Source organism: Cherax quadricarinatus, chromosome 24 (assembly GCF_038502225.1).
Source record: "Cherax quadricarinatus isolate ZL_2023a chromosome 24, ASM3850222v1, whole genome shotgun sequence".
In the NCBI taxonomy this organism is placed as follows: domain Eukaryota; kingdom Metazoa; phylum Arthropoda; class Malacostraca; order Decapoda; family Parastacidae; genus Cherax; species Cherax quadricarinatus.
Genome location: NC_091315.1, coordinates 35,770,392 through 35,797,169, shown reverse-complemented (window position 1 = coordinate 35,797,169; position 26,778 = coordinate 35,770,392). Strand labels below are relative to the sequence as shown.

Below are 26,778 nucleotides of genomic sequence, written 5' to 3'. Positions count from 1 at the left end.
ACCAACGTTGTTGCCAACGGGCGCGAAGGTGGGCAGCTATTGTAGCAAAATAGTCCAGAAATGGAACACCTCTATAGGAAATTGGTAGGTCATGTACTGCTGACCGCGCAGCAGTGTCTGCCTGTTCATTGCCCTGTACGTCGACATGACCAGGGACCCAACAAAAAATATCATCTTCATGCTTCGTAGAGATACGGCGTAGCCAAAGTTGGATACGGAGAACTAGGGGGTGAGATGTATCAAATTTTCATATAGCCTGTAGAGCACTAAGGGAGTCTGAGACTACCACAAATGATGACACAGGCATAGATGCGACACGAATAAGTGCTGCAAGAATGGCATACAATTCAGCAGTAAAAATGCTAGCCGAAGATAGTAAATGCCCCCGCACGACGCTGTCCGGAAACACTGCTGCGAATCCGACGCCATCTGAAGACTTAGAGCCATCTGTGTACACAGCGGTGGCATGAGAATGGGAGTGGAAGTGATCAAGAAAAAGAGAGCGGGAAGCCACGTAGGCAGTTGAGCTTTTGAGCAAGGGAGTGAGAAAGAACAGACCCGAACAGCTGGAACTTCCCAGGGGGGTAGGGAAAAGTGAGATGCTACATGAACATATAAAGGTGGTAACTGAAGAGAAGACAAGAGTGAATGTAGGCGAAGAGAAAAGGGACGGAGCAAACAGGGGCGGCGAACAAATAAAGAATGTTTACTAATATCGGTGACCATTCTATAAATGGAAGGATTGTGGAGATCGTGAGATAGTAGCGAAGGCAATGGGCATCACGGCGATCAGACAAGGATGGAACATTCGCTTCTGCATAGAGGCTCTCAACAGGGGAAGAGCGAAAAGCACCAAGGCACAAACGTAATCCTTGGTGATGGATAGAGTTTAAGGCTAGCGAGAGTAGCAGGAGAGGCCGCGGAATAAATCTGGTCACCATAATCGAGTTTCGATAAAACGAGGGCTGAATGTAGGCGAAGCAGAGTTCGACGATCAGCTCCCCAGGAAAGATGAGCAAGGATTTTAAGAAGGTTTAGCCGGCTGTGACAAGTTGCCTTCAGAGAGGTAATGTGAGGTTTCCAGGATAACCTACGGTCAAAGAGAAGGCCTAGAAACCTGACTATCACGTTCGGGGATACAGGAGCCATAGAGATACAAAGGATGATCGGAGATAACAGAGCGTCTAGTGAAAGTAATTTGGCGAGTTTTGGTACTTGAAAATTTAAACCCATGCGTGGTGGCCCAAGTGGAAACACGGTCGACCGCATGCTGGAGAGAAACTGCAATAAGATGACAGTCAGTGCCTGCACAAGCAATAGCAAAGTCATCAACATAGAGTGATGACCAAATATTGGGTGGAAGAACTGAGGCCAAATCATTTATAGCAAGGAGAAAAAGTGTTGTGCTTAGAACACATCCCTGAGGGACACCTTCAGCTTGGACGAAGTCCGGGGAAAAAACATTATTGACCCGAACACGGAAATGTCTGTCAGTTAAAAAGTTCTTAAGGAAGGATGGTAGATTGCCTCGGAGGCCTAAGGAATGGGCCTGGGCCAAAATATTATACCTCCAAGTTGTGTCATATGCCTTCTCAAGGTCAAAAAATATGGCAATAACCGAGTGATTATTTGCAAAGGCATTACGAACATACGTGTCCAAGCGTAGTAAGGGGTCTATGATAGAACGACCCTTACGAAAGCCATATTGACTAGCGGAGAGACTGTTGTGTGTCTCTAAATACCACATTAAACGTCGATTTACGAGACGTTCCATCACTTTGCAAACTGCACTAGTAAGAGCGATGGGACGATAGTGGGAGGCATCATGTCCTGTAGTACCCGGTTTGCGGAAAGGGAGAACAATGGCAGATTTCCACAGCTGGGGAAGAACTCCTTGTGCCCAAATAAGATTGAAGAGGTGTAAGAGGACTACAAGGGCTGACCGATGTAAATGTTGTAACATACGAATATGAATGTCGTCAGGCCCAGCTGCCGATGATCGGCAAGCTGAGAGCGTTGCCTCTAGTTCTTGAAGTGTAAAAGGCACATTATACTGTTCTTCTCTGAGAGAAGAAAAGTCCAAGGGTACTAACTCTCTGGCAGACTTTGAGGAAAGAAACGAGGGGCATAGATGGAGCCCTCGGGAAATACGGACCAGATGTGTGCCAAGTTCAATGGCAACGTCGAGAGGGTTTGCTACATCAACACCAGCGACCCGTAGAACAGGAGCTGGGTCAGGAGAGTATTTACCACTCAATTTCCTCACTTTTTTCCAGACTGCACTCATAAGTGAAACTACAACAATGCTCATCACCAGTGTATGCGCTTACCTCGCGGTGGAAGGATTTCTCTCGTGTTTTGCTGATGTTTTGTGGTTATTTTGCCAAATTTCTTTTTTCTAACCATGGGTCCTAAGAAAGTAAGTGTAAAGGACAGTGCTGAGAAAAAGATGATGCCCACAGAAGTAAAGCATGGAATCAGAGACAAACAGGGTGTGCGGGTTGTGGACTTGGCCAGGGAGTACCAGCGTAGCATTTCTACGATATGTACAATACTAAAGCAGGAGGAGTCTATAAAGGCTATATCGCCAGCAAAGGGCATTGTAGTTGTAATTTCTAAGCAGCGGACCTCTGTCCATGAAAAGATGGAGAAGCTGCTGTTGATGTGGTTGGCACAGCAGCAGCTCGCAGGAGATACCGTGGCTGAGGGTATCATCTGTGAGAACGCAAGAGGCATTTACGCTGATTTGCTGCAGAAGACCCCAGGCACTTCAACAGATGAGGCATTGGAAGTCACTTAAAGCCAGTCGGGTCTGGTTCATACGCCAGTTCATTTCTTTATATTCTCAATCATGTTTTATGTTTTTATACAATACTTCTTATTTCAGTGTTTTCCTTATGAAACCTAGTGATCTAGTGCAGTTAGCCTCACAAATGGTCAGTTTTCTCTTATAATCACACCTCAGAAGGGGAAGCATGGGAAGACGTTTTCAGAGCAGGAGCACAAATGGCCGCCACCACTTGTCATATATTTTATTCATTCTAGTGTATATACCAGCTTTCTATGCTATTTATATGTTTATGTCATATTAGATGAATTGTGATAGATAAATAAGCTGTAGAGTTGATATTAGCGTTATAGTGAAGTACAGTATTCTGTCCTGCCTCCTGAGAGCAGGAATTCCGTGGAACGGATTAATGGCATTTCAATTAATTTAAATGAGGAAAACTGACTCAGCATACGAGCAGATCGGGTTACGAGCTAGGTTACGGAATGGATTAAACTCATAAGCAGAGGATCCACTGTATTAACAACTATTTGTATAGTAAAGATGTTTAGATTTCTTACACAACAGTAATTATTCACTATTTTTATGATAGTTCCTTTGATGCCTGCATTGCCATATAGACATTAATTACAACCTGTTATTATAAATTTCTATATTAGCTATTATAATCATGCGTAAACACTGAAGATGTACAAGTTATGCGACACCTGGGAAATGGGAGGGCATCAGTTTCAGTTCATGGAAAACGATAGTAGAGCCAATTACCTGGATAAAGAGCCCTTCCCATGAAGAGCTTGTAATGCTGTAGCAAGATTTACTTCCACTGGGGTGATGTACATCACACTTTGTTCCGACTGTTCTACCATAACCGAGCCTACAATCAACACTCGAGTTATTACCCACTAATAACTACCATCATATTACATTTATGGGGAAAGCACTAAACCCATAAGGTTATATAGTGGCTAAAGAATGGGAGGCAATTATAACTGATCCAAGGAACAGAAGGAAAAGTCCTATTCCTATGAACTAGAACCTCTCACTAGCAACAAAAAGCCTTTTCTAAGGAGACGCCACAGTGCAGTGGTTAGTGCACTCAGCTTATAAGTGAGAGGACATGGGGTCGAACCCCTGATGAGATGGGACATTTGCAAGTCTCCTAACACTCGATGCATCCGATACCTAACAGCTGTCCAGGAGTTAGTCGACTAAGTTTATTTGGGTACAAGCATATAAAAGTAAAATTATCATAGTGTAAATTACTTAGGATAACCCCCCCCCCACAAAAAAAAAAAAAGTCAAGCTCCTGGTTTAACCTTTGCACAACTTCCTGTTTTCTCCAAGATGGCGGCTAGTTGCCGTAGGAGGAATAATACTGTGCTGACTGTCAAAGGGGCAATTTACCCGACGAATGTCTCCATTTTACTGCCGGAGACTGTCCAGGACACGTTCTGCATTGACAACAATGAGCTATATGGGATTGCTCTTAATGGATCTTCAAAGATTTTCATCAAGTTCTGCACAGTGGCACCTTACGAGAGGATGGTGATTATATCAGGAGAAGCGTATCACCGTATCATCTGGGCTGGAGTTGCACCTGCGGGATGCCTCCAAATACTACACCTGGGTGAGAATTCGAAATGTTCCTTTCGAAGCGGATGATGTGGACATTCGTGAGACATTTCGACACTATGGTGAGGTGCATGCTGTGACATTGGGAAGTTGGACAGAAGGAATCTACACGGGGCTTCCTGCAGGTTCTTAGACCGTCAAGATGACATTGCGAAGACCTATACCCTCGTATGTAGCCCTAGAGGATTTTAGGACAGGTGTTTGTGACTTACGCGGGACAACGCAAGACGTGTCGTTTGTGTGGTGCTTTTGACCACATGGCGGCCGGGTGTGGTAAGGCAGCAGCCACGCGATCATAGGAAATGCCAGTGGTTAAGGAGTCTGGTGGCTTCTTCGTCTGCTGTGAATGCGGAAGCCACTGGAAAATGAGCCGATTAAGTGGATGGTGTGGAGGAGCGTTGTGTGACGCTACCGGAAGTTTTGGACGTTCCCACACAGGAAGGATCTGGTGTTGGGCAGGAGCCTGTGGGGGTGGGGGAGGCAGGTGAACTACAGGACTTATCTGAACCCCTGCATGAGATGATTAAGTCTTTCCTGGAAGTGCCAGCAGAGGAGATCCCCTCTGTAAGTGGGAATGGAGATAGAGGGTGCATCTAGGAAGAGAGCTGGAGGCTCATCGGATGACGAGGTCATTACTCTAGCTCAGCGTTCTGGTAAGAAGACGTGGGCGGGTGTGACTAAGAAAGGGCAAGGTAGTGCATGGGGGGGGGGGGGGGGCTGGGTCCAGGGGGGCAAGAGTGCATGGGAGAAGGCAGGAGCAACAAGAAGTGTAATAGACAGGTCACAGAGACAGAGGAAAGCCCCCTTTTCTGCACATTTAAGTGTCTAATTGTCAATGTGAACAGCCTTAGGGCTGAAGTTAAACGTGTATGGTTGGAGGATGTCTTGCGGCATTTTGACATTGACCTGTGTTTTATTCAAGAACACAATTTTAAGTGTGGCAGAGAGTTGAGGCTGAAAGGTTTTAGGATGTATGCTGGTAGTTCAGGGAAATTAACCCGTAAACGGTCTAAACGTATACATACGTTTTTACCGCTAGTGCCCCAAATGTATATATACGTTTTATATGTCATACATTTAACATTGCCACGATAAGCCTGAGTCACCTAGACATGAGAGAATGGGTGTGCTCACTCACTGTGTGCCATATTAAAATAATTGGGGATGCCTGGGTACCATATGCTCTTTTTTCCTATTAAAAACAATTTTTTTTTTCTCAAAAAATTTGGGGCACTACAGTATATATACGTATATATACACGTTTGGACCGTTTATGGGTTAAAGGGTGGGGTGACAGTGACAGCGAGGGATTCCAGCCCATTTCAAGTGCTCGTGTGGGAAGAGGGGGGGGAGGGGAGGGGGAGGGGCTATGGGGGGTGGCTAGGGTGTGTTTCCTGGGGATTTATATGCCGGCAGATAATAACAGATGGGTAAAGGTGGATTTTGTACGGGAGGTTTTGCTTTTTCCACTTGAGGGATTTACCCATGGTTTCTATAGTAGGCAGTGACTGGAATTGTGTAATTAGACATAAGGATGTGGAGCCGAGAGGAGCAGGGTGTGTGCTTGGGGTGTCGAGGGATTTGTTGCGGGAGGTGGGGGTTTACGAGTCAGGGCAGATGGGTGGAGAGTGGAGTACACGTTTGTGCGGCGCGGTTATGCTGCCAGATTGGATCACATTTATGTAACTCGTAGGATCACAGTGGAACATGTGCTGATGGTAGACCGATTTTTTTGGACCATCATGCAGTTTTCGCAGAGGTGGCATGGGATGGTATGGTTCACCGGTATGCAGGTTATTGGAAATTGAATGTGAGGTTACTTCAGGGGGAGAAGGGGGGACTGTCATTCAGGGACTGGTGGAGGCACCTCTGGGATGCATGCACCCAGGAGGAGGATGTATTGGGATGGTGGGAGAAGAGCGCTAAACCGCGGATTAAGGAATATTATCAGCATAGAGGATGGGATGAGGCATGGTGGAGGTTTGGTTTACGGAAATACCTTGAGGGGCAGCCCAATGATTGTTATGAAGGGGAAGGGGGTTGTAGGCATGGGGTTATAGAGGATCTAAGGGGAAGATTGAAGGATGTACAAAATTCTCGCTTCAATGCAATACGTGTGAGGGGTGGGTTAGAGGAGGTACTATGGGGAGAAACTGTCGGGATGTGTTTTGCGGAGGTTCAGGGAAAGGTAGCAGATGACCACGATTATGGGATTAGAGGTATGTAAAGGGATGGGGGGGAAATAGGGTGGGACAAGTACTAAGTACCACTGATGGTAAACTATGCGGATTTTTGGTTTAGGGAGAATTTAAAGCAAGGGGAGGGTGGAGGAAGGGAGGGGGAGATTATAGGGAAAGGAATTCTGGGAGTTTTAGGGGAGGAGGAGAAAGCGGTGCTAGGGGGTACGATCAGTGAGCAGGAGGTGGGGGAGGCAGTAATGAGCTTGAGTAGGGAAAAGGCACTGGGGATTGATGGAATCCCTAATGATTTCTATATTGCAAATTGGGATAGTATGAAGGGAGAGTGCTGGGCGAGACGCAGGGTACGGGGGTAGTTGTTTTGGTTCACAAGGGAGGACCCTATAGGTGCCTATAGGGCGATCTCCCTCATGTGTTCTGATTATAAGCTTTTTGCGAAGGTATTAGGTAATCACATGAAGGTGATTGACCTTGTTCTACATAGAGGACAGTATGGGGTACCAGGACGAAGTATGCGTGAGGGGCATGGGCGAATTAGGGATTTTGTAGAAAACAGACAGGGGGGGAGGGTGTCTTGGGGATCGATTGGAAGCAGGCGTATGACTGTGTAGATAGAAGTATGTTGCGGAGTATTTTACAAAGACAGGGATTTGGGGACGAGATTGTACAGTAGGTGAATACTTTGTATACGCCTGTGTGGGTCAGAGTACAGGTTAATGGTAAGTTGGGGTTGCCAGTGCAGTTGGGGAGGGGTTTGCAACAGGGTTGTCCCTTGTCCCAAATCCTCTTTGCATGCATGCAAGACCCCTGTTATAGGCTTATTAAGGAAGGAGCGTGGGAACGGGGAGGGGAGGGTCCTGGCGGATCTGGGATTGTGGGGTATGTGGATGACACCACAGTTTTGGTGAGAGGGGAGATCGGACTGGGGAACGTAGGATGTATAATAGATCCTTGGCGGGGCTACTGGGATGAGGGTCAATGAAGCAAAGTTACTGGAAGTAGGTATGTGGGAAGGGGGGGAGGAAGAGTATGGGTGGAATGTTGTGGATAGAATTAAGATCTGTGGGGTTGTGTACATGGTTGATGCTGGGAAGGCACAGAGGGTAAATTCAGGGGAGGTCACGAGTAGAGCATTGGGGAGGATGCGTGGGTAAAGGGTCGGGGATCTAACATTGCAGCAGCGGGTGGTGGTGGTAAACACTCTTGTGTATAGTAAAGTGTGGGGAGTAGCGGAAGTCTATCCACTGAGGTCGTGTGATATTCAGGAACTGGAGAGGGGGGATTTTGAGCTATGTATGGGGTTATGGGCGGCTGTGGCTATGGAAGGTGGTGGTGATGACAGGCGTGTGGCAGGGTGGGCTGAGTCTCATACCTTTGGACACGCGCACGAAGGCAGTATGTGAAGCAGCAGTACCCGAGGGCGGGAGCGGTCATGGAGGATGTGACGAAATGGTGGAAGGGGAAGGCGTTGTTGGTGTGTGAAGATACGGTGCATAATTTTTTAACAATCCGGGATGCAAGGAAAGTAAGGGTAAGTAGGCTTGGGAGGATGGGTAGGCAGGGCGAGGCGATTCAGGGAGCAGATACATACCCGATGTATGATTGGAAGGGCATTTGGGAAGACTTTCGAAAGATTAGATTAAAGCCGAAGGTTCGTGAACTGGTATATAGGTTCTTGATGGTAATTCTTGCTTCAAGATCTGTGCTATATAGGACGAGTTATGTAGGTGCGGGGAATTGTCCGCGTTGTGGGGAGGAGGAAACTGCTTTCCATGCTGTATATTTTTGTGAAAATTTGGGGGTTGTAAGGACATGGTTAGTGAGGGTCATAGGTATAGTGGCGAGGCGGGAGGGGGGGGTAACATTTCGACTTTGAGGGCTTTGCATTTTGATGTGGGTGGAGTAACCATGGACGTCTGGCGGGCAGTGATGTATGTGGTGGCAGATTTTTTGAACGTTTCTTGGGGTATGCCGGAGGTGGAGGGGTGATTGTAGGGTGCGGACGCTTGCGGCGAGTGTGTACCGTATGGTTTACAGGAACAGGCTACTATATGGGAGGGTGTGGGTAAATAGTTTTCCTTGGGGTTATCGTAATCTGACGGTAAGTGTTTTGTTAGGGTTGGGAGTAGGGTAGAGCTGGGATGGGTTGATTTCCCGGCAACTGTCACTTTTGTTTGTTTTTGGGATTAGTGGAGTTTGGAATGTGGAATAAGTGTGTTGGGTAGTGGAGAATATGGGTGTGCAGTTGTTAAGCATGAGGGGGGGTATAGTGGGGAGGGTGGACTGGAGACACATGGTTAAGAGATGGGTTTTGACTTTAGACTTCAGGTATGGGCTTGAGTATGAAAGGAGTGTGTGCTTGTGATTAATATAGATAGTATCGAGTCAGGGGCTGGCAGGGGGGATGGCTTTCTGAAGTGTCAGGGGCCAGGATGGTTTTTAATGCTTGTAGTACGGCACTGCATATGTACTACTGTGTGTGTTATGTATGGTTTCAGGAGTTTTCCTCCCTGTGTGGGATTGTTTTACAATTGTTACATGCTGTTTAGGTGGGGTGTACAATGGTCTTCCTGCGAGGTTAGACACTTCATTAGGTGTTGGGTTTTTTATGTGGCGAGTGAAACGTGTCCTGGTTAGGGTATTCACAGGAGACCTTTATTTGATGCATAAAGATAGGGAAGTAATATGAAGGCCCAATGTTCCCACTTTGGTTTATGCTTATAGGTCCAAAGGAAATCTTTTATAACCATTATATTTTTTGTTTCAGTGAATCCCGTCGTCAGAAACCTAACTGTTACAAGGTTACGGGATAGGCTCATATAATGTACTTACTACTTAATTTGTATTTCTTTTATTTTTACAAGAATAGCTACTTCTTTGTTTGGTTCTTAATGTTTTTTTGTGTGTTTTTGTAATCGCTGTACCACACTTATGACATTGTGTATTTTATGTGGTGGTATTGTATGCCAAGTGGAAGTTATAGCCTTTACCTTTGTATTATGATTTACGAACATGGTGTATCATTGTAGAATTTTGTGTTTTATGTTCATTAGTGATGCAAGTTTTCATACTTTTGGCTAGTATTGTATATATGAGTTAGGTTAACGAAAAATTTTATTGTGCACTCTTTGCAGTCTTATTTTACTTTGTACTACTCCGATAGGGTGATGGTTTTATCTGGGGTAGGGGGGAGTTTAGTTTGAAGGGTGTTATGGAATTAAACACTATATTACCTTGTTCTGGTATCTAAGATGTTCAAGTCATGGTTTTGGATATCACATTTTATCTTAGTAGAGAATTGTTCAAATTTATTTTCGTTTTTTTTTTTTTTTTTTGGTGCCATTTCATGTGATGTACTGTCAGATTTCTACAGAGTATGTGTTGCAGTACTCTCCTTAAGTTGGTTATAGTTTGTGTTTTCCTTTAGATACATTTTTATAACTATGTGCATCGTATATACAAGTTTCTTTTAATATATAAAAAAAAAAAAAATCCAATGTTGTACATTGCATTTGGTCTTAAAAAGGATACTATAGAAAATAAGCCACAGTGAGTGACGTTCTTGGGTTATCCTGGGTTAACACTCCTTCCTATTCCAAATAAATTCACCAGCATCACTCAAGCAGCTTAAGTAGTTATAATCCATATTTAGCAAGTTCATTTAGGTACAGTTACATTAGTCAATTATTTCATGGGGTTCTTGTAATATCTTAATATTTAAAGCCTAGCAGTAAGTTAGAGTAGAAATTAGTTATGGATTATAACCTTACAAGTTAAAACAGCTAAGTAACTCAACTGTATGAAAATCAGTTACAATAAAATGAGACAATAGGAATAATTTTTTTTTTTTACATGAACATTAGGGGATCAGTCACTTGAAATAATTTATTCATTTTAATCAGTGGTAAGCGATAGACGTATAGGAATCCCACAATATAACGACCCCAATGGAAATAAGTCAGTCTGAATTTTTTGGGGGGTTAACCTGGGTAATTTACACTATGTATGATAATTGCACCTATATGTACCTGTGTAAATAAACTTACTGGAAGGAATTCAGGTTCAATCGAAGGAAGGGGAGCACAAGTCAAGTTCCTTGGATCTAGAGCCCCTGGCTGGCATCTAGGCACCTCCCCTGAGGGATGAACTGTCACAGAAATATAAAAAAAACCTGCTTCATAGTGGTTGGCTTCATTACGCTACCTTATTATATATCTATACAATATAAACGTGTGTTCTTGGCATCTATATGCCCTTAAGATCAATGTAAAAAAAAAATTATACTTGTCAACGCAAATAAAAACTTAAATCAAAATTTGGACACTAAGTGCGGGATAAAAATTCCTATATTTACCCACAGCGGCTGCCTCTATCACCCCCATGAGGCACTGGCACACCCATCATGACCTACTTGCAATATATATACACACATTAAAGCTAAAAATACTATACCAATGGAGAAACCTATGGTTAAAAATAGTGGGGCTGTGTAGAGAGGCACAGCGACCGCCTCTGCACTCTACACAACACCAACTGATATTTATGAATTATTTCTCTAATATATTGACTAATAAGTCTAGAAATTCTAACGTAGTAATCTGGTGGGAGATTATTAGTTTATATTGATGGGAAAATATTGTGTTCGTTCGGTTTTTGGGGATTAAAAAGTAATTTGTTGGAAGGGAGCAGAAGTGTTAGTTGTTGGCGGACGCTGCTTCCCCCCCCCCCATTCCAAACTACCAACCCCCGATCCCCCCCCAAACTTCTACTTAAATCACAAGCCAAACATGATGCCCTAAACTGTATTGATAACTTAGTCAAACAGCACACTCTTTCACAAATTATTTACGTCAATACTTATGTTCATCAATCCACTGGTGCAGCTGGTAGTGCTGCTGCTACTGTCAGAGTGATGGTTCTCTTAAAGAAATTGGAGCACACATCAATATCTGCGCCTCTACCCTTCAGACAGAATTGTTTGCCATACTCCTTGCACTCGAATGCGTCCATGTATCTAAGGTTGACACTTAAATTGTAACCGATTCTCTGTCATCCATAAATGCTCTCAACTCGTTAGGTATAAATTGTGGCATGCTTGTGTCAGAAACCAGACACATGGTAGGATTGTGTCAGTAGCCTGAAACAGGTATGGTAGGATTGTCAGTAGCCAGACACAGGTATGGTAGGATTGTGTCAGTAGCCTGAAACAGGTATGGTAGGATTGTGTCAGTATCCTGAAACAGGTATGGTAGGATTGTGTCAGTAGCCTGAAACAGGTATGGTAGGATTGTGTCAGTAGCCAGACACAGGTATGGTAGGATTGTGTCAGTAGCCTGAAACAGGTATGGTAGGATTGTGTCAGTAGCCAGACACAGGTATGGTAGGATTGTGTCAGTAGCCTGAAACAGGTATGGTAGGATTGTGTCAGTAGCCAGACACAGGTATGGTAGGATTGTGTCAGTAGCCTGAAACAGGTATGGTAGGATTGTGTCAGTAGCCAGACACAGGTATGGTAGGATTGTGTCAGTAGCCTGAAACAGGTATGGTAGGACTGTGTCAGTAGCCAGACACAGGTATGGTAGGATTGTGTCAGTAGCCAGACACAGGTATGGTAGGATTGTGTCAGTAGCCAGACACAGGTATGGTAGGATTGAGTCAGTAGCCAGACACAGGTATGGTAGGATTGTCAGTAGCCAGACACAGGTATGGTAGGATTGTGTCAGAAGCCAGACACAGGTATGGTAGGATTGTGTCAGTAGCCAGACACAGGTATGGTAGGATTGTGTCAGTAGCCAGACACAGGTATGGTAGGATTGTGTCAGTAGCCAGACACAGGTATGGTAGGATTGTGTCAGTAGCCAGATTCAGGGACGGTAGGATTGTGTCAGTAGCCAGACACAGGTATGGTAGGATTGTGTCAGAAGCCAGACACAGGTATAGTAGGATTGTGTCAGAAGCCAGACACAGGTATGGTAGGATTGTGTCAGAAGCCAGACACAGGTATAGTAGGATTGTGTCAGAAGCCAGACACAGGTATGGTAGGATTGTGTCAGAAGCCAGACACAGGTATGGTAGGATTGTGTCAGAAGCCAGACACAGGTATGGTAGGATTGTGTCAGAAGCCAGACACAGGTATGGTAGGATTGTGTCAGAAGCCAGACACAGGCATGATAGGATTGTGTCAGAAGCCAGACACAGGCATGGTAGGATTGTGTCAGAAGCCAGACACAGGCATGATAGGATTGTGTCAGCAGCCAGACACAGGTATAGTAGAATTGCAGACAGTAGAGTCAGAGTGCACATGCTGTGGATTCCATCTCACATTGGTCTTCAGATGCATGACAAAACTGAGAAACTGGCTTAGCTGTATACTTTCGAAGAGGTGGTAGATTGCCATCTTGGCTTGTCAGGTAGCAGTTTGAGAACAATAATAAGAAAAGAACTTCAACTTAATTTTTTTTGACTTAAGACTCAGGGAGACTGACACCAGTGAGTCCATCTATCATCATTCTATCATGCAGGAAGGCCACATATCTATGGTGCATCCAACAAAATAAGCAGACTCTTTGATGTCACTACCGTCCGGCTTCGGCTGGGTTACAAGTATCTTTGGCAGGTTAAATCACCACCACCAGATGTAGACCAAACGAAATGCAAACTTTGGCAGGACTATTGTCACACCCTGCGTCATAAGGTGTCAGTTTAGCGCCTTAATTAAGACAGCCAGGGGTCTACTGGTAGTGACAATTTGTATATACAGATAGTTTTAATAAAAATTTGAATAATATTTTTCAAAATGTAGTGTAAAGCACCCCTCTGGCAAGACAGTGATGGAGTGAATGATGAAAGTTTTTCTTTTGTGGGCCACCCTGCCTTGTTGGGAATCAGCCGATGTGTTAATAATAATAATAATAATAATAATAATAAATTAAATTATTTAATATTTAACTTAAGGAGTTGTATCAACAACGACCACCTGACAATACTGTAACTTTTATTTAGTTATTTTTTCCAGGTGAGTTCTTCACGAAGAGCCTGCCAATTAATTTTGCTATATTTGTGGCGAATACTCTTTGCAAAAACAAAGAAAAAACATCACAGATTTTGTGAAACAAGCTTATCTTGGTAATTCTGGAGTGGCGCTTGGAGAACAAGACAAATCTTGGGCTTCCCATATGGTTTCCAAAACCTGTGTAGAATGCTTACGACAGTGGAAAAATAGGCAAAGGAAAAGTTTAAACATGACTCACGAAATCGTAATGACACGATTGCAAACAAACCATACCACGGGCGGGGTTAGAACCCGCGATCAGAGTCAAAACTCCAGACGTTGCGTCTGGAGTTTTGAGACTCTCTGATCGCGGGTTCTAACCCCGCCTGTGGTATAGTTTGAAAAGTTTAAACTTGGGTGTGACTATAGAGTCGAGAACGCCAAAAATAACCATCACAACGACTGTTATTTCTGTATAGTGAATGTAAAAGGTTTCAAATGATACAAGAAAGCCGAGTGGGAATATCCTGATTTGGAGTCAGGAAAGTGATGTGCGTCACACAGCGAAGACGTTACTACGAAGACGTTACTACGAAGACGTTACTATACCAGTGTTTACAACACTACCTGACCTTCCCGTTGTCAGATGTTGAAGAAACTCAGGGTTTAGGATGTAACACAGGTGATAGCAATGGAAGTAAATATGAAGTAAGTATTTCAACACTCCAACAGTTCTCCCAAGAAGAACTCAGTGATCTGATACGTGACCTCAGTCTGTCAAAGTAAGCATCTGAACTTTCAGCATCCTGACTAAACGAAAAGAAGTCTACAACAAGAAGTCAGTGGAAGAGTTTAGGACAACTAAGAAGTTAAAATAATAGCTTATCGGACAAGAGAGGTTGAATTCCTTCCGGAGAATTTGGTTAACACAAGCCTGTCTGATGTTATCCTGACGCCAAATGACTTTGAACAGGCGATAAATGACATGCCCATGCACTCTGCCCCAGGGCCAGACTCGTGGAACTCCGTGTTCCTCAAGAACTGCAAGAAGCCCCTATCACGAGCTTTTACCATCCTATGGAGAGGGAGCATGGACACGGGGGTCGTCCCACAGTTACTAAAAACAACAGACATAGCCCCACTCCACAAAGGGGGCAGTAAAGCAATAGCAAAGAACTACAGACCGATAGCACTAACATCCCATATCACGAAAAGCTTAGAAAGGGTCCTAAGAAGCAAGATCACCACCCATCTAGAAACCCATCAATTACACAACCCAGGGCAACATGGGTTTAGAACAGGTCGCTCCTGTCTGTCTCAACTATTGGATCACTACGACAAGGTCCTAGATGCACTACCTGGAGAGGCTTTGCAAAAGCCTTCGATAAGTGTGGCCATGGCGTAATAGCGCACAAAATGTGTGCTAAAGGAATAACAGGAAAAGTCGGTCGATGGATCTATAATTTCCTCACTAACAGAACACAGAGAGTAGTAGTCAACAGAGTAAAGTCCGAGGCAGCTACGGTGAAAAGCTCTGTTCCACAAGGCACAGTACTCGCTCCCATCTTGTTCCTCATCCTCATGTCTGACATAGACAAGGATGTCAGCCACAGCACCGTGTCTTCCTTTGCAGATGACACCCGAATCTGCATGACAGTGTCTTCCATTGCAGACACTGCAAGGCTCCAGTCGGACATCAACCAAATCTTTCAGTGGGCTGCAGAAAACAATATGAAGTTCAACGATGAGAAATTTCAATTACTCATATGTGGTAAACACGAGGAAATTAAATCTTCATCAGAGTACAAAACAAATTCTGGCCACAAAATAGAGCGAAACACCAACGTCAAAGACCTGGGAGTGATCATGTCGGAGGATCTCACCTTCAAGGACCATAACATTGTATCAATCGCATCTGCTAGAAAAATGACAGGATGGATAATGAGAACCTTCAAAACTAGGGATGCCAAGCCCATGATGACACTCTTCAGGTCACTTGTTCTATCTAGGCTGGAACATTGCTGCACACTAACAGCACCTTTCAAGGCAGGTGAAATTGCTGACCTAGAAAATGTACAGAGAACCTTCACGGTGCGCATAACGGAGATAAAACACCTCAATTACTGGGAGCGCTTGAGGTTCCTGAACCTGTATTCCCTGGAATGCAGGCGGGAGAGATACATGATTATATACACCTGGAAAATCCTAGAGGGACTAGTACCGAACTTGCACACGAAAATCACTCACTACGAAAGCAAAAGACTTGGCAGACGATGCAACATCCCCCCAATGAAAAGCAGGGGTGTCACTAGCACGTTAAGAGACCATACAATAAATGGTTTTTAGGATTTGATGTGCTGTTGGAGTGTGAGCAGGGTAATGTTTATGAAGGGATTCAGGGAAACTGCAGGCCGGACTCGAGTCCTGGAGATAGGAAGTACGGTGCCTGCACCCTGAAGATTTAGATTAGATTTTGCCACCGAAGTGGCTAGTTTATTGTGCACCCCATATCCATCCTGTGGACGGTAGCGCGAGAGCATATGGATACACAAAAGGCCTAGGAACTAGGCCCCAAAGGGTTAACAGGAATACATATGGATTTATATCTACATATCTATAGTTCACTTATCTGTTACAAGCAAATTTAGGAAATTTGCTTAGTATATCTGGTATCTTATTTTCATTAATAAGATATCTTGACATGTCACATAGGTTATTATACTGTCTGTCTCTGTATTCCTCAATAAGTGGACAATTAAGCACATAGTGTTCAAGAGAGTGACCCTGAAGGAGGTGTTAATGTTGCAGTTTAATATCTGTATTGTAACTGCGCCTCTGGCAAGACAGTGATGGAGTGAATGATGGTGAAAGTTATTCTTTTTTCAGGCACCCTACCTTGGTGGGAAACGGCCGGTGTGCTAATAATAATAATAAAAAGAAGTTCTGGTTAAATGGAGATGCAGACTTCCTTCTGTGAAGACGTGACTAGTGTGCACTCCGTTCATAGCTACCTGAGATTGTGAAGCTGGCTTCCCTCGACTATGAGCAGCTATATCTTCAGCTTCAGGCAGAATTAATGGAAGCAAGAGGAGATATGTGCAAGGATTATTCCCTGAACAACGTCGTCGATGATCGGTCCGTGGTTGGATCCCCGGCATAGGTGGGCATGTTTCCTTACACCTGCTGTTCGTGTTCACCTAGCAGTAAGTAGTTACCTGGGTGCTAGTTGACTGGTGTGGGTCGTCCTCTAGGGGTCAAGATTAAAGGACCACAATGGAAATAAGACAAGAGAATCCTCCGGGTTATCCTGGGTAACGAACCCTCTGGGTTAAAAATCTCAACAAAAGCGTTTCTTAATGTTTCATACCGTGCCGGAGATCGAACCAGGGACACTCAGCATGTGAGCTGAGTGCGCTATCAACCGAACCACAGGACTTATAAAATCACTCGGCTGACAAAAGATATACTGAAAACACTGACCCTCAGTGGCACTGCCAGGAAGAATTTCGGTTTTAGGGCATGAAAATAATATGCTGAAAAAATCAAAGCAATCGTTTTTTAAAACATATGACTACCAGTACGTATGTGGAATGTCTTCAACTATTATGCTTTTGTGGTCCCTGGTCAATATAATGCAGTGAAAATTAGCTATTAATTGAAGAATAATAAGTATTTCCATCCGTGCCCCGTTAGTTTCCCATGGATGGGTCTCCCGTGCCCCCCCCCCCTCACATCTGACCCACTTCTCACTGCTCTCCTCCTTACATACGAACAACAAACACGAAGTTCAGATACTACAAGCCAGAGAAAGAAAGATTAACAGGAATAATATTTGTTTTTAGTATTCATTCACTCGAAAACAAGATTGAAACAAAAAAGTGGGGAACAGAGTCATCCCTAGACATTATAACTCTTACAGAGACAAAATGGGAATATGGTCACAGCTGGTTAGACAGACGAATCTAGAGGATGTCAAGAAATACTTATTCAGCTTCAGCACGTTAAGAGACCATACAATAAGTGTCAGGGGTCCGAGACTGTTCAACTGCCTCCCAGCATACATAAGGGGGATTACCAACAGACCCCTGGCAGTCTTCAAGCTGGCACTGGACAAGCACCTAAAGTCGGTTCCTGACCAGCCAGGCTGTGGCTCGTACGTTGGTTTGCGTGCAGCCAGCAGTAACAGCCTGGTTGATCAGTCTCTGGTCCACCAGGAGGCCTGGTCACAGACCGGGCCGCGGGGACGTTGACCCCCAGAACTCTCTCCTTGTAAACCTGAACAGCGAGGTGGTAGAGGCAAGATTCATACATAGTTTTAAGAATAGGTGTGATAGGGCTCATGAAAGCAGAGGAGAGTGAAGCCAGTAGCGGCTAACGATGAAACGGGGCCAGGAGCTGGGAAATGACTTGATATTCCTGCCAGGCATAGAATGTGCTCTAGAGAAGTTCGCTTCCTGGTAGAGAATGTGCTCTAAGGGTGTTCGCCTCCTTGTAGAGAGTGTGCTCTAGGGGTGTTCATCACTATACCTGCGCATGCGTCAACACAACATTTAAACTTGCAAACAAGCATTGGTTAAGGTGAGTCCTCCAGTTTTAATCGATTTCATTCACTTTTATCCCTGCTGGTGCATGCAACTGATCCATGTGAGACACTGCCACACCCACTAACCTTCCCGAAATGTCTAGTGAAAGGTTTGGTCTAAGTTTGCTGTGTTTTAAGCAACTTTGTCTTGATCATTGTTCAACGGCATCATACCTGAGGCTAGAGAATTGATTTAATTCTTTAAATATATATGTTAAGTGTCTTCTAAGTTAATGGAGACGAGAAGTGGTGTTACTAGAAATATTCAAATTAACTTTACTTTGTTCAGCGGTGGATATGTATTAATGTATGACCGTCTATTTGAGTTTTTTTTTTTTCCTGCGTGCTAACTGTTGCTCTTAATTTTATTAATAAAATTGAAACTAATGTAGTAGAATGCTGATAATAAATCTTTATATTCATACAAAGTAAATTTATTTAGGTTTGGGGTTATCCAAGGTAATTTACACATGTTTCTATGATTGTACTTGCATGGGTCGAGTCAAAGCTCCTGGCCTGTATTTGTGTACTTATACCTAAATAAACTTAGGTACAGGTAATAATAAAGGACGCCAGTGGCAATAAGTCACTTTGATTTCTTTGGATTATCCTAGGTAATTTTTGCATGATACTTATGTCTAAATAAACTTGAGAAATCACTCTTCTCCCTTCCTGTAGCTTCATTCATTAGGTACAGGTACACATAATTACAAATATCATAGTAATGTGTGCAAATTACCTAGGATAACCCCCCAAAAAAGTCACTGACTTGTTTCTATTACAGGTGGATTACCCCTCAAGGTTGATGGTGAGGGGCTCTTGATCTAGGGAATTGGATCTGTGCTCCAGTTCCCTGAATTGAGCCTGAATAGCTTCCCCCCCACAGGTGCTGTATAATCCTACAGGTTTAGTGTTCCCCCATGATTATAATAATATTGGTGGATTAATACACAAGCTGTACGAGAGGCACACCAGTGTCACGTTTCCTGTAACGCCTCCTTCAGTTCTTGGTTGCCTTGAATGTTACCAGAAAGCCGAGCTAAATTATTGTGTACACTGTTTTAACTTGATTTTTACTTTAACTTGCTGCTATTCTTTAAATATGATATTACTAGGACTCCAGTGGAAATGATTTTTTGGGGGGATTATCCAAGGTAATTTACTTGTACAGTATGTTAAACTATGTATAATGATTTTGCTTGTGTATACTTGTACCTAAATAAACTTGGCAAGACTTGACAGGTTCTTTGAATGATTGGTCAGTGCCAGACCATTGAGTAGCCCCACCCTCATTATTTGGTCCTGGTTTGAATTAAGTTGCAAACACTAGGACATTTATCAAAACATTTCAAGGCAATTCCCAACAGAACTGGCTGTCATTAAGAGAAAACTTAAGTTACTTAAATTTGGTTCCTGATCAGCCAGTCTGTGGCTTGCATGATGGACTGTATGTGACCAGCTGTGAGCCTGGTTGATCAGGCCTTGATCCACTATGAAGTCTGGTCTGGGACTGGGGCATTGACCCCCAGAAGCATCCTTCAGGTTCTGGGGCAGAAATGAAATGATTTTTTTATGAATGTGTCTTAGTTTTTTTGTTCCCTGTCTTTTTAAACCTCTTGTTGAAATACTAAGGTTTACATTAAACAAAATTATAGTAGTTAAGAGTTTACATAATGAATGTATTCCCTACTAAATAATTGCCAAATGCTATCTTTAAAGTCAAATATGCTTGCTTGGTCTGCCTTTTCTTTTGGCAGTTCTACATCTCTTGACTAACACTGATTTGCTACATTTATTTTGACCCTCTCCCTGTCCTCTCTGCTGCTGTCCTTTTTACATCAAAATACATCTTGTTTTGGTAAACTTTTACACCAGCTAGCCTACCTAGCTCTTTCATGTGTACCAGAAGTAAAATTGATGTTCATGACAAACTATAAACAAACTCGTTAAGGTTAGGGAAGGGGTCCTTGTCGTGGTAAAGAGGCTTTTGGTCAGCATAATTAGACATTTGTCTTCATTCTGCTGACCCTAATTACCCCAGCCACTCCCTTCCCTGCCTTATCCCCTCCCTTCCCTGCTTTATCCCCTCCCCCCCATCCTTTCCTGCTTTTGGACTTTGGGGTCCTTCCCTTGAATTCTAGCTCCTAGGTTGGGGAAAGGGTGTGTGGTCTGTCCCATTCCTTTGAGGTCCTTGGTGTTTGTCATGGAATCTAGATCAGCTGGGGATGTTCCAGGGGGTGGCCTAGGGTGTCCTTCAGGTGATAGGTGTATCTCTGGAAGCTGCTTCTCGGTTCTGGGAGGTGGTCAAGGAAGGTATGTTTGTGGCAGGTTTCTGACTGCCCTTTTTTGTCCACAGAGGTGGCTCTGTGGATGTGAGATTGCTATCCTAGATTTCTGGTTTACTGGCATGTGTAGGGTCTGGCATGGGTTCCATGCCAGGCCCTACGAACCTTTCATTCTTCCTGGGATCTATCCCTCCATGTCCCCCCCCCCTCTTTTTTTTTCCTCCCCCTCGTATATATATATAATATATATATCATGGAAACCCATACCCACGACCTGCCGCCTCCGTGACTTTCCTGCTGCACTTCCTGTATACCCTGGTGTACTTCTGGACCATTCTTCGGACCTCTTTTCCAACCCGGTACCTTCGGGTAACATTCCATTAACCTACTCTGGTAACATGGTTCTAACCAACCCTTAAAACACTTCTGACCTCTGTACCACTGACTATGATCCTAGCTTTTCCACGTACAGATTGTACACACAACTTGGGACAAGTCCTCTGTCCTTCCATCCAGATGACCTTGACCTCTCACAAATGATCCTACCTCAGTTTCTTCTTATCTTTCTTTCAGCACACCGGCCGTATCCCACCGAGGCAGGGTGGCCCAAAAGGAAAAACGAAAGTTTCTCCTTTCACATTTAGTAATATACACAGAAGGGGTTACTAGCCCCTTGCCCCCGGCATTTTAGTTGCCTCTTACAACACGCATGGCTTACTGTGGAAGAATTTTGTTCCACTTCCCCATGGAGATAAGAGGAAATAAACAAGAACTAGAAAGAAAATAGCAGAAAACCCAGAGGGGTGTGTATATACTATATGCTTGTATATGTAGTGTGACCTAAGTGTAAGTAGAAGTAGCAAGACGTACCTGTAATCTTGCATATTTATGAGACAGACAAAATACACCAGCAATCCTACCATCATGTAAAACAATTACAGGCTTTCGTTTTACACTCGCTAGTAGTACCTCCCTGGGTGGTTGCTGTCTACCAACCTACTACCTAGGAGTTTCTTCTTATGCTTCTAAGAAATTTCCAGTGAAGCAATTTCTCCCGTTACGCTTCATTTCAGAGTCCTCCTTGGACAAATTTCTTTATGCTTCAACTGGCTTTTATCTTTCTGACCACAGTATCAGTAAGGCTCTCCTTCACCATGTTGGGCAGAACATTTCCTTCTATGATCTTAAGAGTGGTACATGCATTGTCACAGTACAAAATGCAGAGTAGGCATATAATCTTTCTCTTCTGGACATTGTTGACAACACGCCAGTTAAGATTCGCAAGCACATCTCCCTTAATTCTGGCTGTGGATCTATTGTACTTCCACATACGATTGTACGACGCGACTTTCTCGCATGTAATGAAGAAATTCTGGAGCAACACAAGCTCAAGAATCTCCTGATCATTAAAGTTAACACCCACTCCCTGCCTGTGGGTGGAGCATTATCCCTGCAATATAGCAAGGCTAACTTTTGACAGCTGTGAACTACCACCATCTGTTGATGTAGCAGGACAATGCCTAAAAGCGTGAGAGGTGATCCTTACCCTGCAACAATAGAAAATGCTGACTTTTCCACCACACGACAAAATATTGCAGGTCAGAGGCAGAATTTGCCTTTCTGTGGTACTGCTGACCATAACAATCCATCCTGCAGCCACCCTCCCTCTTCCTTAACTGCAAAGAGGCACACCCTGCCTATTCTCGCTGTTACCCAATTTTCTTAAAAGAAAGGGAGATGTAAACTAGAAAGAGAAGCTCCCTCTACAGGTGAAGGCAAAGAATCTGCTGCTCAAAGGGGCCAGTCTATTTGAAATACAGAAGAGGGCATTGGCCAGAGTAATAGAAATTATTGAACTAAAGCTTAAGGAATTTTACAGGAGCCAAGAAACACAGGAAGAACTTGAAGCAATAAATGAAACTGAAAGAAACCCCAAATATTTTTCTTATGCCAAATCTAGGGCAAAAACCACACCCAGTACAGGGCCCCTGCATAAACAAGATGGGACAAACTGATGACAGAAAGAAAAGCGAGATACAGAGGTCCCAGTATGACTGTTTAGTGAGCTGTTAATCAGACTAAGGGTTGACAGTCTAAATGAATTTGGCACAAAATTTGGTTAATTCAAGAATTTCTGATATCCTAACTGCAGGACTTTGAAAAAACAATAAATGAATCCATGCACTCTGCCCTAGGTCCAGTCTTGTGGAACTGTTCATCAAGAATAGCAAGAAACTCCTTTCACATGCCTTAAATATTCTATGGAGAGGGAGCATAGACACAGGTTATCCCATGGTCACTATAAACATTGGATATAATCCCACTCAACAAAAGTGAGAGTAAAGAAATTTCAAAGAATTAGACCTAAAGCTCTAACGTACCACATCATGAAGCAGTCGCCAACCACTTGGATACCCAACAGTTGCACAACCCAGGGCAACATGGGTTTAGAGCAGGTCGCTTCTGCCTCTCGCAACTACTGGACCACTAAGATGTTGTGTTGGGTACACTAGAGGACAAACAAAATGCAGATGTAGTATACAGACTTTGCGAAAGCATTTGACAAGTGTAATCATGGCGTACTAGCACACAAGATGCGTGATAAAAGAATAACAAGAAAATTGAGTAGATAGATTTATAACCTCCTAATAAATAGAACAGAGTACATGTAATAGTAAAGTCAGAAGTGGCTATGGCAAAAAGCTGTTCCAGAAGGTACAGTACTCTCTCCCAGCCTTTTCATGATATCATAGCACCATGTCCTTTGCTGACAATGCCCGAAATTTCACAAGTGTCGTCCACTAAGGACATTGCAACTCTCCAAGCAGATAGTCTTTAAATGGGCCTCAGAAAACAATATGAAGTTCAGTGAAAGTAAATTTCAATTACTCCATTATGGAAAATTCAAGGAAATGAATAGTGAATTGGAGTATAAAATAAACTTCAACAAAATATTTGAAGACTGTGAAGGACCTGGGAGTGATGTCAGAGAATCTCTTTCAAAGACCACAACAATGATTATCACATCTGCTAGGAAAATGATAGGATGGATAATGAGAACCTTCAGAACTAGGGTTGCCAAGCCAATGATTCTCTTCAAATCTCGTGTTCTCTCTAGGCTGGAGTATTGCTATACTCTAACGGCTCCTTTCATTGCAGTAAAAATTTTGAACCTGGAGAATGTAAAGAAAACTTTCACTGCACGTATAAGTACAATGAAGCGCCTAAATTACTGGGAATGGTTGAAGTCCCTTGACCTGTACTCGTTGGAATGCGGGCAAGAAAGATGCATGATAATATACACTTAGAAAATCCTAGAGGGACTAGTCCTAAATCTGCAAATGGAAATCACTTACTATGAATGCTAAAGACTCTGCAGGTGGTGTAACATTACACCCCCCCCCCCCCCCCCCCCCCCCCCCCCCCCCCCCCCCCCCAAATAAAAAAAAAAAATGAAAAGCAGGGGTGCCATGAGTATGCTAAGACAACACAAAAAAATGTCAGGAACCAAAGATTATTTAACTGCATCCTTACATACTTAAGGGAGATTACCAATAGACCTCTAGTTGTCTTCAAGGGGGAGCTGGACAGGCATCTCAAGTCAATACCTGTCCAGCTGGGCTGTGGTTTATATATCGGTTTGCGTGTGGGCAGCAGTAACAACCTCGTTGGTCAGGCCATGATCCACTGTGAGGCCAGGTCATGAACCGGGTCATGGGGATGTTGGCTCCTGAAACATCCTCCAGGTAACACCTTCCACTCTTTCCCTGTACCATTTTTTCAGTGTTCCCCTCCCCTTTTTACCATCTTTTTCAATGTTCCCTCTTCCTGTTTACCATCTACATAACCTTTACAGGTTCAGTGCTTAGGAATACAAGACTGAATGACAGCAGCGCAGATGTGGAAGTATTTTTCTGTTTCAGCATGGTGACCGAAGAGGGTAGTAACGGGGGTAAGGTGATCCCAGTTCGAGTGGCAGTACGAATACGGCCCCTCAATAATAGGGAGAGGCGTGAAGGATGCCAGGAGTGCCTTGATATAACGGATGGATCCCCACAGGTTTGTTTGTACAGTAGTTTATATCTTTTCTTTTATATTTGCTTTATTTCCATTACACTTTCCCATTAGATAATGTAAATAGTATCCTCTAAAAATACTGGTACTTAGACTGAGAGTGGCCTAACTTGTCCACAAATCCTGCATTTGGCAGCACCCTTGATTCACCATGAATGCTATAGTGACACCACAAAACAGCAAGGGATCTGTATTTTCAAATTACTGTGCAGCACCTGTATGGTACATTGTTCCTTAAGTACCTTTAACCAGAGTGGAAAAAACTGCTTATTTTTACCCATTAGTATTTGGTTAACCAAAATCAGAAAAAGTTTTAATACTTTTTTTGCCTTCAGATTGTGGTGCGAGGAACAGAAAAGGCTTTCACATTTGATTACACATATGCCTCCGAGTGCTCACAAGCTTATGTATATGAAACGGCTGTGAAGAATGTTGTCCATAACTTATTTAAAGGTTGGTAAAACTCTATTAACCAAGTTCAATAGCTTTTCATGTGGTACTGTTAAAAACAGTTTTACTTACATTTTTATTTCTCTTCACTATTATTTATAGATGCAACCATAAACTTAATTATAATGGCTATGAATATTTTGAAGTTACTAAATTTACAAAATAACCAACAAATTTGAAACGTGTATTGAACTATTTCTGACATCCTGGATCATTACCGAGTTGAAAGAGTGGCACTTTTTCCCAATTTTCTTTAATCCTTTTCTTGATAATGGTCTGGAACATTCCAAAGTGTTCCTTTTCAATTTTAGTACCAGTGATTTAATGAACTGAATTGATAATTTAATTTGCAGGTTACAATGTAACCGTGGTGGCGTATGGTCAGACAGGTTCGGGCAAGACCCATACAATGGGTACGGCGTACACACACGATGATGATGATGATGATGATGAGGCTGGTATCATCCCTAGAGCTGTGAGAGAGATTTTCCATGGGGTGGCCAATAGAAAGAACTGTGAATTTATGGTGAAAGTATCATTTATTGAGGTAAGCCATGTTCACGGTTTTGTGTGAACCATAAGATACACAAGGCATTTAAATTTGTTGAATTCTGGTTTGTGTGTGTATTTTAATGGAATTGATAGATTACGACTAAATTCTTTAATTTTTAACCTTGATTTGTTAATTTTATTTAGCTATACAAAGAGACACTATTTGACCTCCTGAGCACCAGAAATAGAGAGGAATGCGCTGTAGATATCAGAGAAGATCCCAGGGAAGGCATTAAAATCGTTGGCCTTACGGAGATCCCCGTCACAAGTCTTGATGAAACCATGAGATGTCTTGAAAGGGTTTGTAATACTTTTTTATATTTTCTTAGCATTACTGTCACTGATTATCTACCAATAGAAAAACTGTTGGAAGGATTAGGTGGCATACAGTATACTAAAGTATAACCTTATGAAGTGTATCGGTTGATCCTGTTTTTTTTCTTGCCAAAAATAAAATCTTTTTTTGTATCAGTTGTAAGTTTATTCTAGTTTTTGAGGGCCTTTAAAAGGGATTAAGTAGTTCTGATTTCAAATATATTCCAGTCAGCACCTGGAAAAGTTCTGAAAAAATATATAAAGTATGAAAACTTCACAGTATTTGTAACAAAAATAGTAATGGTCAATCCAAATTCTTGATAAATAGGAATAAATGAGCACTGCAGTAGGCCTACTGACCTATGTTGGGAAAGTCCTCAAAACCAACCATTTTATAAGAATGAAGGTGATTTGCACTGCAGCAATTCCACTGGTCTATGCTAGGCAGCCTCTACTCACATCAAGCACATTAGGTAAAGATTACTTAAAAACTGTGGTTATAATATATTTTTTATTAACACCCACCAAGGCAGGGTGGCCCAAAAAAAGGAAAAACTTAATCATCATTCACTCCATCACTGTCTTGCCAGAGGCATACTCACACTACAGTTATAAAACCGCAACATTCACACCTCTCCTTCAGAGTGCAGGCACTGTACTTCCCATCTTCAGGACTCAAGTCCGGCTTGCCAGTTTCCCTGATTCCCTTCATAAGTGTTACCTTGCTCACACTCCAACAGCACGTCAATATAGCCATGTCTTTTACATTTCCATGATTAGCAGGTAAGAGATAAGGGAGGGATACCATCTTTTTTACCTTTCCTTACCCTGGATTAGGCTATTTGTTAACAGTATTATTGTGTAGTATAATTCCTAGCAACATTTATAGGTAGACTTCCTTAGTCACTTGA

General features: G+C 43.0%; 2 protein-coding genes across 7 annotated transcripts in view; one reads left to right on the top strand and one right to left on the bottom strand.

Moving 5' to 3' along the window:
• The window catches only part of LOC128690923 (uro-adherence factor A), a 52,005-nt gene extending 40,861 nt beyond the window's left edge, over positions 1 to 11,144 (bottom strand). The window contains exons 1-2 of one of the 3 annotated variants that reach the window (XM_070088372.1): positions 11,071 to 11,143; positions 3,554 to 3,662 (exon numbers count right to left, since the gene is read on the bottom strand). In XM_070088372.1, coding sequence (XP_069944473.1) covers positions 3,554 to 3,575 — 22 coding nt within the window. In that variant the 5' untranslated portion in view covers positions 3,576 to 3,662; positions 11,071 to 11,143. Of the gene's footprint in view, positions 1 to 3,553; positions 3,663 to 11,070 lie in introns of all 3 variants that reach the window. The other 2 variants (XM_053779706.2, XM_053779707.2) reach the window with 2 other exon arrangements.
• Positions 11,145 to 18,050: 6,906 nt separating this feature from the next.
• Positions 18,051 to 26,778, top strand: part of LOC128690924 (chromosome-associated kinesin KIF4A-like) — a 64,325-nt gene continuing 55,597 nt past the window's right edge. Inside the window, exons 1-6 of one of the 4 annotated variants that reach the window (XM_070088370.1) lie at positions 18,169 to 18,187; positions 18,976 to 19,077; positions 24,400 to 24,535; positions 24,886 to 25,003; positions 25,354 to 25,547; positions 25,697 to 25,852. In XM_070088370.1, coding sequence (XP_069944471.1) covers positions 24,401 to 24,535; positions 24,886 to 25,003; positions 25,354 to 25,547; positions 25,697 to 25,852 — 603 coding nt within the window. In that variant the 5' untranslated portion in view covers positions 18,169 to 18,187; positions 18,976 to 19,077; position 24,400. The other 3 variants (XM_070088371.1, XM_070088369.1, XM_070088368.1) reach the window with 3 other exon arrangements.